This window comes from Mobula hypostoma, chromosome 29 (genome assembly GCF_963921235.1).
Source record: "Mobula hypostoma chromosome 29, sMobHyp1.1, whole genome shotgun sequence".
NCBI lineage: Eukaryota > Metazoa > Chordata > Chondrichthyes > Myliobatiformes > Myliobatidae > Mobula > Mobula hypostoma.
Genome location: NC_086125.1, coordinates 25,790,484 through 25,804,326, shown reverse-complemented (window position 1 = coordinate 25,804,326; position 13,843 = coordinate 25,790,484). Strand labels below are relative to the sequence as shown.

At 47.5% G+C, this 13,843-nt stretch overlaps 1 protein-coding gene across 3 annotated transcripts in view; it reads right to left on the bottom strand.

The window, feature by feature from the left end:
* The window catches only part of camsap3 (calmodulin regulated spectrin-associated protein family, member 3), a 245,721-nt gene that overhangs the window by 23,041 nt on the left and 208,837 nt on the right, over positions 1-13,843 (bottom strand). For all 3 annotated transcript variants that reach the window (XM_063035960.1, XM_063035961.1, XM_063035963.1), the window contains 3 exons: positions 12,494-12,570; positions 8,951-9,026; positions 5,061-7,167 (listed from right to left, as the gene is read on the bottom strand). In XM_063035960.1, the coding sequence (XP_062892030.1) occupies positions 5,061-7,167; positions 8,951-9,026; positions 12,494-12,570 (2,260 nt within the window). The remainder of the gene's footprint in view (positions 1-5,060; positions 7,168-8,950; positions 9,027-12,493; positions 12,571-13,843) is intronic.

Genomic DNA, 13,843 nt, shown 5'->3' with positions numbered 1-13,843 from the left:
CTTATATCTTATAGTCTAAGTGATCCAAACATAAATGTTGTAGATACAGAGAATGGTAGAAACATTCAGCAGGTTAGGCAGCATCTGCAGAGAGAAATTCAGTGTTTTAGGTCGATGACTTTGCCTGAGAAGGATGAAAGATCATTGATCTGAAGCATTAACTTCGTTTCTCTTGGCCATGGAAGACGGGTGGTGATGAATGGGTGTGATTCTGGCTGGACATTCTGCTGAGGGAGGAAGGTTGCCAAAGGATTCAGCAGGATATAGACAGAATCTGAATCTGACACTTGTTCTTCTGCTGCAGCAGTACAGTGCAATACATAAAAATAAACTCCATTTGCAATAAGAGTATAATAAACCAGTAAGTAGTGCAGAAGGGAGTGAAACAGTGAGGTAGTTTTCCTGGGTTTATGGACCGTTCAGAATCCAGTGGCGGAGGGGAAGATGCAGTGTTCAGTTCTGTTCACCTCATTATAGGCAGCATGTGGAAACTTTTGAGAGGGTGCAGAGATGAACCAGGATGATGCCTGAAGTAAAGACCATAAGACATAGGGACAGAATTAGGCCATTCCCCATTCCCACACAAACTCCTTCTCCTGGGATTCAGCACCACTGTTACTATCGTAACATTATACTGACGATGTCTTTACCATCTCCCATTGTAATTCAAACCCCACGTCCCGGCCACTATTCAGAGACCTGACTCAGGATAGCTTGAGTGAGCGAGGGCTTTTCTCTTGGGAGCAAAGGAGGATGAGAGGCGACTTGACAGAGGTGTACAAGATGGATTGAGTGGCCAACCAGAGGCTTTTTCCAAGGATTAAGATGACCAATAAAAGGGGGCATGACGTTAAGGTGTTGGGAGAAAAACATATGGGGGATGTCAGAGGGAAGTTTTCTCACAGAGAGTGGCGGCTGTGTGGAAAGTGCTGCCAGAGGTGATGGTAGAGGCAGACACAATAGGGATATTTTAGAAACTCTTAAGCTAGGTACAAGAATGAAAGAAAATTGGAGAGCTGTGTGGGAGGAAAGGGGTAGATTGATCTTGGAATAGATTAAAAGCACAGCACAACATCGTGGGCCAAAGGGCCTGTACTATGTTGTACTGTTCTATGTTCTATGCTCCCGAGTGTGGGTCTTCAGGCTCCGTGATGGTAACAATGAGAAGGGGGCACTTGCCAGATGGCAACAATCCTTAATGAGGATGCTGCCCTCCTGGAGGTGTCCTTGATGGCAGCCAGGCTTATGCCCATGATGGAGTTGGGCAAATCTACAATACTCGGCAGCATTTCCTGATCCTGTGCACTGGCACAAGATTGGAACCAATGGAAGTTTGGGTAGAGAAATGGCGGAAGGAGCTTACACCAGACAGGTGTGAAGTGTGACACCTTGGTAGGTCAAATTCAAAAGGAAAGTTCAAGTTTAATTGTCATTCAACCACAGATGAAAACCTTTGAACATAGCTAAACAAAGCAGCTTTCTTTCACGGCCAAGGTGCAAACCACAGTACCAACAGTCATTCACAGCACAAGGCACATAGAGACATATATAAGATAGCACTCACACAAAAAAATAAATAGCCCAAGTCCAAGTGACATGTCCTGTAAAATGATGGTGCATGGGTGTTATCGGCAAGAACAGGCAGTTCTCAGCAATCTGCGGATGTACACATGCACACATGTAATCAGCTTGTCTTCCACTGAGCAAACCCTGGAGAGCAGCAAACCACTGAGCAAACCCTGGAGGGCAGCAAACCACTGAGCAAATCCTGGAGAGCAGCAAACCACTGAGCAAACCCTGGAGAGCAGCAAACCACTGAGCAAACCCTGGAGGGCAGCAACGAAGGAGGGGCCAGCCCCCAAACCAGCATGGACACCACACTACACTGCCTCCAACATCTCCTCTGCTGGACTGCTGCAACAGGCAAGCCGCGGCTTGAGGCCTGGTCCTCGTAGAACCAAGGCCACGCAACTCACCCACCATCTGACTTGCCAATAAATAAGGGAAACCGATTTGTAGTACCTTACGTTACCAATGTCCTACAGGGTCTTGCGATTGCAAGAGTAGCATCCAAGACAACCATAGGCTGTTTGACTGCACACCACCTTTGTGCACCGAATCCGATGCCTTTCTGTAGCAGGCAGTAACGCAGTCTGCACCGAGTCCAGCTCCTCCATCTCCCCCACTAACAAGCAACTCGCTGATGGGGTAGAACCTGCAGTACCTGAAGTTCTTAATGTCCAGCATTGTTTTGCAATCATAAAAACGATGTTTAAAAAAACACTTTTGGTTGGCCCTGGAGAGGCCGCTACGTCTGAACACGCTGCCTTCTTACCGGAAATCAACAGCATTAATGTATAGGGAGATCTTGGTATACTAGTCCTCGGCTCCCTGAAAGTGCCAACATAAGGGTTATAAAGAAGGCATACGACATACTTGCCTTCCGTAGTCAAGGTGTTCAGTATAATGGTTGAAAAGTCCTGTTGCAGCTGTGCAAAACTATGTTCTGGCCTCATTTGGACTATTGTGTGCAGTTCTGGCCACCTCATTACAAGGAGGATGTGGAGGTTCTGGAGAGGGTACAGAAGAGGTTTACCAAGATGTTCCCTGAGTATTAATGATAAGTAGAGTTGGACAAACATGAATTGTTTTCTCTGGGGCATCAGAGGCCGAATATAGGTATGGCAGATAGCTAGAGATTCACCCCCCACCCCCGGGAGGAAATGCAGAGATAGCGCGGAGATGGATCCAGGCAAGGAGGGGTGATAGGCAGATGGAGGAGGGAGGGTGGAAATAGCAACAGAGGCTGGGAAATGGGTGGAGGCGATAAAGGGTGACAGATAATGGAAACTGATAGGAGTGGAAGGTGGGGCATAGAATCAAGTGAAGCATACGGGAACAGTGAGAAGAGGGGACCTACACAGGGCAGTACAGCACCGAACCAGGCCCTCTGGCCCATCTAGCCTCTTTCAAACTATTACTCTGCCTCATCTCGTCGACCCATACCCAGACGAGAGCCTTCCACGTACTGATCCATCAGTGTTGCTATAGCACCCACATCCGCCACTTCCGCTGGCAGCTCGTTCCATACTCGCACCACCCTCTGAGTGAAGAAGATCCCCTCAGGTTTCCCTTAAATATTTCACCTTTCACACTGAGCGTATGACTTCGAGTTCCAGTCTCATCCAACCTCAGTGGGAGAGGCCTGCTTGTATTTACCCTATTAACACCCCTTAGAATTTTGTAACCCGCCATCAAGTCTCCCCTCGTTCTCCTGCACTCCAGGGAATAAAGCCCTAGCCTATTTAATCCTTCCCTATAACTCAGGTTCTCAAGTCAAGGAAACAAGAAAACCTTGAGCACAATACAGGCCCTTCGGACATGTACTTAACTTTAGAAAGTCCCAGCAACATCCAGGTAAATTTTCCCTGTGATCTTTCAATCCTATTGATATCTTTCCCATACGTAGGTGACCAGAGCTGCACACAGTACTCCAAATTTGGCCTGGTTCGTGGGGAATTGATCCCATGATTCACTGCTCCCTAGGTGAAGAAATTCCTGGCTCAAAGCTCCTTTCCAGGCAAGGGAAGGAGTGGTTGGGTATCCACTATACAGCCCCTTCAGATGTGTGTGTTCAAAATGATCAGGTTTCATTCTAAACTCCCGAGAATATGTTAAACGCCAGCCGATGTTACCACGTCACTGAGCATCACTCTCAGCTGTATTGTGGGCTTAACAACGTCCACAGAGATAATGGAAAATGCAAATAAAGTAATGACATTCCTGGCAGCAGTTTCATTTATTAAACACACACTCCACTGCTAATTTTTCTCTTACTAAGAGGCAGAACCAATCCCCATCTCATTATAATTGAGGACATTAATTTAATGTTAATATCAAAGGTTTCTTGTGCTATGAACTTCAGAGCCAGGGTTTTACACAGATCAGGAGCACTTAAAGAGTGTCAAAATGCCCTCTTCACAGGGCAAGAACTCACGACAGCCACCTGTGATCTCTCAAAATTGATCAGCTTCGTCCTGTTATCTGGAGAACTCCAAGACTTTACAAGTACTTAAGGCAGAGGTTGATAAATTCTTGATTGGTCAAGGCATGAAGGGATATGGGGGTGGGGGGGGGAAGGCAGGAGATTGTGGCTGAGAGGGAAAATCGATCAGCCATGATGAAATGGCAGACTCGATGGGCCAAATGGCCTAATTCTGCCCCTATATCTTATAGTCTATTCAATTCCAGCCAGGCAGGATGTGGAGGCTTTGGAGAGGTTCATCAGGATGCTGCCTGGGTTAGAGGGCATGAGCTACAAGGAAAGGCTGGACAAAGATGGGTTGTTTTCTCTGGAGTGGCAAAGACTGAGGGAACATGGAGACACAGGTTAACACACAGATATGAAGTTCTGCACTTGCTGGAAGTCTTGAGTAACACACAGAGCAATGCTAGGTGAACACTGGAGAAGAACAGACAGTCAATATTTCGGGCCAAAACCCAGGACTGGAAGGGAGCAGAAGCCAGAATAAGAAGGTAGGAGAAAGGGGAAGAGTCCAAGCTGGCAAGTGATAGGCGAGACCAGGTAAGAGGGGGCAAGTGGGTGGGTGGGGGAATGAGAGAGGTTAGGAGATGAAAGGTGGAAGAGGTAAAAAGCTGAGGGAGAAGGAACCTGATAGGAGGGGGCAGTGGACCATGGAAGAAAGGGAAGAGGTAGGGAACTGAAGGGAGGTGATGGAAAGGCTATGAGGGTGGGAGAAGAAGAGAGGAGGAATAACACCTCATATTTTGGTAAAAGAACATCCCAAAAACTGCTAACAAACAAAATTTACCACAGAGGGAGATCTATGGATAGGTGACCAATGGCTTGGCTTAAGGTAGGTTTATAATAGAGGCTTTTAAGGGAGCAGAGAGGACCCTGGTCCTACTTCTAACACGTATGCACACGTTCAAAAACAACTCCATTCATGTTAGATACTGTATGCTGTCCCAGTGCTCATATCCCCCACTCTTTTGAACAGAAAGTAATGCAGTAAGAACCAAAGCAAAAGGTCACCAACCTTGAAGAAGAAGCCAACAGACCTCTGCTCCATGTCCATTTGGTCATTTGTAGAGTCTTTACTGCTCTCTGGATTATCTTCACCATCTTCAGGCCCCTTCAGGGAGGACAGTGATATCTCGATCAAACTAGTCCTTTTACTAGAGGAGGCATTTTCCTTCTTTCCAACATCGGACTGACCATCCGGTTGCTCGCTTGTCTTTGGAGGTACAATTGGTCCTACTGGCCTAAGGTTGCCTTCATTCTCAAGGTCAAAGGCGGGACTGACCGGATCCACCACCAAGGGTTCACTTGTCTGGCTGCTGACCTTTGCCACCGGACCAACCGGCCTCAGCTTTGGCCTGGTGTCCACGTCGGGCTCCCCGTCCTGCTCGTCACCAAAACAAATGGAAGACTTGGTCTGCACGGTCACCTGGCTGGGGGAGAATTTTCGGAGGTGGGGCAAGGAGTCAACGTTCTGTGGCGGGGTGAGGACACGGGTCAGGGGTGTGATCTTCAGCTCCACGGGACGGGTGTGCCGTGGGCTCTTGGGAGGGGTGGGATTGGCCTTCTTCGGCGCCACCTGGGGTGATCGGGTCCCAGAAGGGACAGGCTTACGAGAGGGTGAGGGTGAGGGCGATGAGATCTCTGAGGACTTGGGCGGCTGGAACTCGCGTGTCGGCCTCTGTGAGGAGGAGGAGGACTTGGAGGCAGGGATGACCCAAGACTGGGCACTCTTCCTCTCCATCAGTGTCTCCTGCTGCTGCTGAAGTTTCTGCATGTCCATCTGCAGCGATGACAGGGCCGAGTTGAGCTTCGCCACGGCATTGTTGTACTCCCCGATGTCCACGTCTGCCTCGGGCTCCTTCGGTGACTCTGGGACATTCAGCTTCACGTGCTTCTCCCCGTGGTTCTTGCCCATGGTCTCCGCGCCCTTCTGGCCTGCTCTGCTCCCTTTCCCCGCCAACTCCGATGGGGCCGGGCTCTCACTTTCCTCATCATCCTCAATCTTGGACAGCCTCTCCTCCAGGGACATCTTCCTCCTGCCCGGCTCCGTTGAGGGCCCACTCTCCTCCGTCTCCCCACCGCCCTCCTCCCCCTCCTCCTTCTTCTTCAGCTGCAGGAAGGCGCTCTTGCCCAATCTCTGCCTGTGCTTGGCAAAGATGGCCTCGATCCTTTTCTTTTGCGCCTCGATGGCCCGCCTTTTCTCCTCCAGCCGGATGCCCAGCTGGGACATCTCGGATGCCAGCGCCTGGTTCCTGCCGGGGCTCTCGTCCGCCCTCTGAGCCCAGGACGCCATGGCCTGGTCGTTCAGTTCCGTGCTGTCGGGCGTCACCTTCTTCATCTTCCTCTCGGCGAAGCTAGTCATCTTCACCCCAGAACCCGAGGAGGCTACGCTCTCCGCCTGTGAGCTCAGAGAGCTCAGGCATGACGTGCACTCATCTTTGCTGGTCAGATCCTTCTCCAGGGCTGGCCTGGAAGAGTCCTCCGCGTCCGAGTCCAGACTGTTGTCTCTCAGGACCGAGTCATCGTCCCGTGAAAAGTTCCCGTCTTCTGAGGGGCCATCGCCGCTGATTGTCTGATACCCACCTGGGGCAGGGATCTCAGAGTCCTTGGCCGAGTTGGTGGATTTGTACAGAGGATCCAGGTCAACCTTGGATGGGTTCACCTTGGGTTTGAGAAACCCTTCTGTCACGTTGGGTCCATGAAGGAAAAAGCCATCTGGCGCTCCTTCGGGGCGGAGCCTGGGCTCAAGTTTATCTGAGTTATGAATTATCTTCAATGCCTCTTCAATGGTTGGCAACTCCATGTAGTTATGATCGTCGAGCAACCCATTTTCAACAGCCTTCTGGTGCCCAGGATGCTCTTTGGACAACTGTGACCGTCTGCGAGGTGCTGCTGGTGACAAAACAAGTCCGTTCTCGTCACCCGGGGCTGCCTCCTCCTTCCTCGGGTCTTCAGCGCAACCGTATGGCGCTCCCACTAAACTGTTGGACGAGCGGTAGGCATTGGTGGTCAGGCTGTCGGAGCTGATGGACCTCATCAAGCCAACTGGATTACCCATGACCACATCCACGTCGCTGTCCAGGCCGAAGGGTATGCTGAAGGAGATAGCTTGCGACAGCGGTCTGCACAGGAGAGAAGACAGTCCCTGGTCAGGTTAAGTGGTTGGTTCGTGACCTGAAACCCCTGTAGAAGGCAAGTTGTGATTGGACACCTATTCCACACCCCCCACCCCTGCACAGAGGTGTCCTCATTGGACACTCCTAACTGAAGGCAAGTCCTCATTGGACACAAAACTGAAATGGTGGACGGAATCACTAACAAAGCAAAACAAAATTGGAAAGACTGCTGGTTTGGGAAGGGGATGTTTGTTACTCCCTATGAGCTCAGATGGACCACGTACTCTTTCCATGCTTACCATGGAGGAGGCCATTTGACTCACTGAGTGTACACTTGCTCCCAAATACACCAATCCCTCCGCATTCTCCTGTTCCTATCCAATCTGCCTTTGAAAGCAGAGACTGGATGTATTTGCACCATACATTCAGAGTCAGAATCAGGTTCATTATCACCGGCATGTGACGTGGGATGAGATCCCACTCTCACTAACTCCAAATGGGAAAAATTACTTTCCTCACACTTGCCTTTATACTTCTTGCCCAAACTTTTCATCATTTTCCTGGGTCCTTGAGATAGCTGCTTTTGGGAAGAGTTTTTCTGACCCCTGCCTCCCTATGCCAGAGAGACCAAGTCCAAAGAGTCACCACTGAATTTCATTTCTTGCCCTTTTGAATGACAGTGGTAAATCCAATTCTTACAGAAAGCAATAACCTTAATTTAGAAAGCAAAACCAAAATATCTTTGTTGCTTTTGTGGCCTATTTCCTCAGACATTAAATTAGGCCATTTCTCAAAGGAGTAGAGAGATCTTAACAACCTTCCATAGCAACAGAAAATGTCAAATTGAATACTGCTTCTCTTCTGCTGAGATCAACAAAAAAACCATTTGGAAGGGAACACAATGTCTATCATTTTGCTGACCTTTGGCTTTTACCCATCCATTGTATTACTGACATTTAACCTTTGCCCCTCTGAACCCCCCCCCCACACATTCCACCTGCTGAACTTGCTATGCACCAGTTTGACAGAAGTAAACAGAACATTGGCTCACATTCAAAATGGTTCCTCCACCTGTAGCCACTTCTCTCCCCTCCCATTGGGGAGAACATACTGAACGATGATAGAGTCACAGAGTAATACATCACAGAAACAGGCCCTTTAGTCCACCTGCTCCATGACAACCACACCATCCTCCCTGCTAGTCGCAGTTGCTGACGTTCGTCCCATAACCTCCAAGCTGCTTCCCTCCACGTACCTAACCGAATGCTGCTTAAATGTTTCAATTGACCACTTCCCCTGGAAGCTTATTCCAGGTACTTACTACCTTTTTTGTAAGGAAATTACCTCTCAGGTCTCTATTAAAGCTCTCCCTTCTTTAAAAAAAAAGGATCTAGTGCTTTCCTGGCAAAACGATGAATAAACTCTTCTCGGGCATCCAGCCAGGTACAGGTATCGATTATAACCAACGTTTCGATGACAAACTCTGCCACCTTTATCAGGGATGATGCCTGGGCATGTCTAATCCAGTGGGAGAGCAGAAACCTGATTGGATGAGGACTAACCAATCAGGAAGGATGGACTACAGGGGTATAAACACCACCAGACTAGACGTGCCAAAGTATCATTTTTGATGAAGATGGCAGAATTAGTCATTGAACCTGTACCCAGCTAGAAGCCTGAGAAGAGCTTATTCTCCTCCCCTCTTGTTTCTGTGCCCTTTTGGACTCCCCAATGCCGGGGAAAAGGCTATAACTTTGCGTTCCCAACATTTGCGCCCGGATATAGTTACCTCCTCAGCTGTTTCTTTGTCCATGCCTTTCCAAAAGAATCGACTTGAGACATTGAGGTAGAGTGATGCAGAGGACCTGGGATAATAGGCAAAGATTTAGAATGTTTGCATTTAAAAGGTGCACAGAGTTTCTTCTTCTCACTTCTTTTGGTCCAGTTACATCCTGATGAACTAGTTGAAGAGCCACTAAATTTCCCTTGCAATAAACCACAGCCCAATGGGACAATGGTGAGGTCCAACAAGCCAAAGGGCCTTTCCAAATGGCAGCTGCTCTCAGCCAGCCAGGGAGAGTAGCTGCACTATGGATCATTGAAAGATTAAAGATCACTTAAGCATCATTAGATCATCAATATTAAAGGTTAAAGGTCAACCAAAACATATCTTAAACATAGAAACATAGAAAATAGGTGCAGGAGTAGGCCATTCAGCCCTTCGAGCCTGCACCGCTATTCAGCATGATCATGGCTGATCATCCAACTCAGAACCCTGCACCAGCCTTCCCTCCATACCCCCGATCCCTTTAGCCACAAGGGCCATATCTAACTCCCTGTTAAATATAGTCAATGAACTGGCCTCCACTGTTTCCTGTGGCAGAGACTGTGAGGAGACTGTGAATGATGTGAGAATCTGGGAGGAAATAGGTGAGGACAGGCAAAGAGCCAAAGATGAAATCTAATAGGAGAGGACAAGAGGTGAGAAACAAAAAGGGAAGACAGGAGTTAGGAACAAGAGGTCTGGAGGTGAAGAACGGTGGGGGGGGGGGGGAGGAAGGAGTGGATAATGGCCAGGTCGTTTGTGATAAGGGGAAACAGACTATCACCCACTCCTTCCTTTTTCTTGTTCCTCACCCCTTCCCCTAATTCCATAGTCTACTGTCCTCTCCGATCAGATTTCATTTTCTTCAGCCCTCTGCCTCTTTCACCTAGCAACTCCCAGTTTCTCACATCATTCCCATTTCCCCACCCCCCATCACCTGAACTTACCTCCCCCACCAGTTTGTGCTCCTCACTCTCCCCCACCCAATAATTTATCCTGCCTCTTCCTTTACAGTCCCAATGAAGAGTCCCAGCCCAAAGTGTTGACTGTTCATTTCCCTCCATAGATGTTGCCTGTCCCGCTGACTTCTCCCAACATTTTCTCTGGGTTACTCTGGATTTCCAGCATCCGCAGCATCTCATGTCAAGTTTTACAGAGGCACTTGCTACTAGAACAGAATATAAAGTGGGGGGCTGGAATTAGGAAATAGGGACAAATGTTAGGATGCTTAAAATTACATCTTTAGTGATACAGCAACAGAAACAATATCATGGTGGATAGTGTAATGCTCTACAGTGCCAGCAACTCAGGTTCAATTCCCACCACTGACTGTAAGAAGTTTGTACGTTCTTCCTGTGACGGCAAGGGTTTCCTCTGAATGCTCCAGTTCCCTTCCACAGCACAAACACGTACAGGTTGGTGTTAGTAGGTTATGGCCACGTTGGCACCCAGAATCATGGCGACATTTGTGGGCTGCCCCCAGCACATCCCCCGGACACTGTCGGTCGTTGATGCAAAGCAACACATTTCACTGCAATGAAATCAATGTTCCGACGTACATGTGCCAAAGAAAACTAATTTTATATGTCACATCCTCACCATTGAGCACATCTACAAGAAGCGTTGCTACAACAAAGCAGCATCCATCATCAAGGGCACCCACCACCCAGGCCACGCTCTCTTCTTGCTGCTGCTTTCGGGAAGGAGGTACAGGAGCCTTAGATGCAACACCACCAAGTTCAGGAACAGCTATTACCCGACAACCATCAGGCCCCCGAACCTGTGCGGACATCTTCACTCACCCCGATTTTTGAACCGATTCCACAACCTACAGACTCAGTTTCAAGGATTCTATAACTCACTTCGTATTATTTTGTTTGTTTTTGAACAATTAGTCTTCTTTTGCACATTGGTTGTTTGTCGGTCTTTCTGTGTATCTTTTCTATTGTATTTCTTAGTTCTACTGTAAGCTCAGTGACGTTCTTCTCCAGTTGCTCAGTCGAGAGCATCCTAACAAGCTGCGTCACTGTACAGTACAGAAACTACACTGCAGTGGGCAGGTAGTCAAAACTGCCCAACACCAGCCTACCCACCATCAATTACATACATAAAGAAATGTGCCCAAAAAGGGCTAATAACCTCATGAAGTATCCTACTCACCCTGCCCATGGGCTGTTTGTCCCACTCCAATCAGGAGGAGGCTACATAGCATCCACACCAGACTCAAAAACAGTTACTTTTCCCAAACAGTAACGTTAAACAAACACCTTCATCCACGCACCCAACCATCCACACTCCCAACTACCACTACTTTATTATCTTCTGTCAGAGTAGTGTCACTTTATGGACATACAATCAATCTATACATATAAGCTATCTTATGTATTTATATTTACTGTACTTTTTAGTATTTGTATTCTTTATCTTATTGTGCGTTTGTGTTTTTTTTTTAAGCTGCATCAGATCCAGTGTAACAATCATTTTGTTCTCCCTTACAGCTGTGTACGGGAAATGACATTAAAGAATCTTGAAACACCCTGCAAAAAAATTAATTTCAGGGTAATATATGTACTTTGATAAGAAATTTTCTTTGAACTTTGAATACAAAGAGGTAAATAACAGGTGTTTTCTTTTTTGAAAGGCACAGAGCCTTGACAGTTTAAATAAAGCGATCAGGATAAATTTAGTCCTTTGCTGATCAGTTGTGGAATAGCCTGTGTGTGTGCGCGAGTGAAGCCCTAACAGCAGGTAATAATTATAGAATAATAGGGAACTACAGTAAATTGCAAGGAAGTTCAACTGGACTGTTCCAAAGAAATACTGCAACCGCAGAATAGCTTATTATCATTAATGTACGGCCGAATGGAATTACTGCAGAAATGTTTAAGTTGTTTCAAATTGAATCATTTCTTGGACTCAGGAGCATTAATGTCACCACTCAGCTGAGACGTTTCCCTGCTCAAGATTACTATGTCACTCATTGCTGGTTGTCTGTATGTTCTCCCCCTCTAACCACGTGCGTTTGTTTCCTCCAGGTGCTCCCGTTTCCTCCTCCATCCCGAAGATGCACGGGTTAGGTAAGTCAGTCGTGGGCACGCTAGGTTGGCATGGTGACCACTTGCAGGCCGGCCCCAAGATCATCCTCGGACTGTGTTGGTCATTGATACAAACAATGCATTTCACTGTACGCGTGACAAATAAAGCTAACAATCGTAAAGAGCAAGTCAGGGCTTTGAACTGCAGATAAAAGTACACCAGATAATCTTAAACCCCAATAGCTTCTGAGCAAAGCCGCCAGTAAATTGCTGCCATAAACACCCCTGCAATGCAATTATCCAAACTGAGAAAACATTAGCTTTGAGGCTGAGCACAGACCATGTTGTTCCAGCAGTCTTATGGAAATTAATTTTCAATTCCGAAACACTCTGGGATAAATCCAGGCAGGCTACATCTGCATTTCAGGACCAAATACCAAGGGAAATCAACAGGGAAAGGAGATTTCATTACCTGAGGTGTTCCGTCCTGGAGAAGTCTGTTGGACCACAGGCAGGAACGGTTGCTTAAGCAGGAAGGCAGGAAGATGGCTGAAATAAGCAGATAGGTTGGAAATCAGTGAAAGTGATTAGCGTCTGTCACGTGTTCCCAGCAGTCTGAGTAAAGACAGTCGATTACTTTGGGCATTTACTCGCTTTGTGACTGGACTAGTTCAATGTAAAATGCAGCCACTGACACAGCACTGGAGATGGAGCACAAACCCCCAATCCAGGCTTGTTGCAGCTTGTGTTTGCAGCGCAGGAAATAACGCAGTATTGCACAGAGTGTTAATAATCAGAATTTGATGATGAGACACAGACTCCGTAGTATCCAAGACATTTTCGAGGAAGGCGTGGTCCATCATTAAGGGCCCCACCCCCCAGGACATGCCTTCTTCTCATTGTTACCGTCAGGAAGGAGCCTGAAGGCACACACTCAGCGATTCAGGAACAGCTCCTTCCCCTCTGCTGTCCGATTTTACTTATTTTATTTTAACTGATTAATATACATATACAATTACTGTCATTCAGTTTTTATTTCTATATTTATCATGTACTGCATGGCACCGCCGTATAAAGTTAATGAATTTCACGACATACGCCGGTGATAGTAAACCTGATTCTGAATATATAACATAGAAACATAGAAAATAGGTGCAGGAGTAGGCCATTCGGCCCTTCGAGCCTGCACCGCCATTTATTATGATCATGGCTGATCATCCAACTCAGAACCCTGCACCAGCCTTCCCTCCATACCCCCGGATCCCTTTAGCCACAAGGGCCATATCTGACTCCCTCTTAAATATAGCCAATGAACTGGCCTCAACTGTTTCCTGTGGCAGAGAATTCCACAGATTCACCACTCTCTGTGTGAAGAAGTTTTTCCTAATCTCAGTCCTAAAAGGCTTCCCCCTTATCCTCAAACTGTGACCCCTCGTTCTGGACTTCCCCAACATCGGGAACAATCTTCCTGCATCTAGCCTGTCCAATCCCTTTAGGATTTTATACGTTTCAATCAGATCCCCCCTCAATCTTCTAAATTCCAACGAGTACAAGCCTAGTTCATCCAGTCTTTCTTCATATGAAAGTCCTGCCATCCCAGGAATCAATCTGGTGAACCTTCTTTGCACTCCCTCTATGGCAAGGATGTCTTTCCTCAGATTAGGGGACCAAAACTGCACACAATACTCCAGGTGTGGTCTCACCAAGGCCTTGTACAACTGCAGTAGTACCTCCCTGCTCCTGTACTCGAATCCTCTCGCTATAAATGCCAGCATACCATTCGCCTTTTTCACCGCCTGCTGTACCTGCATGCCCACTTTCA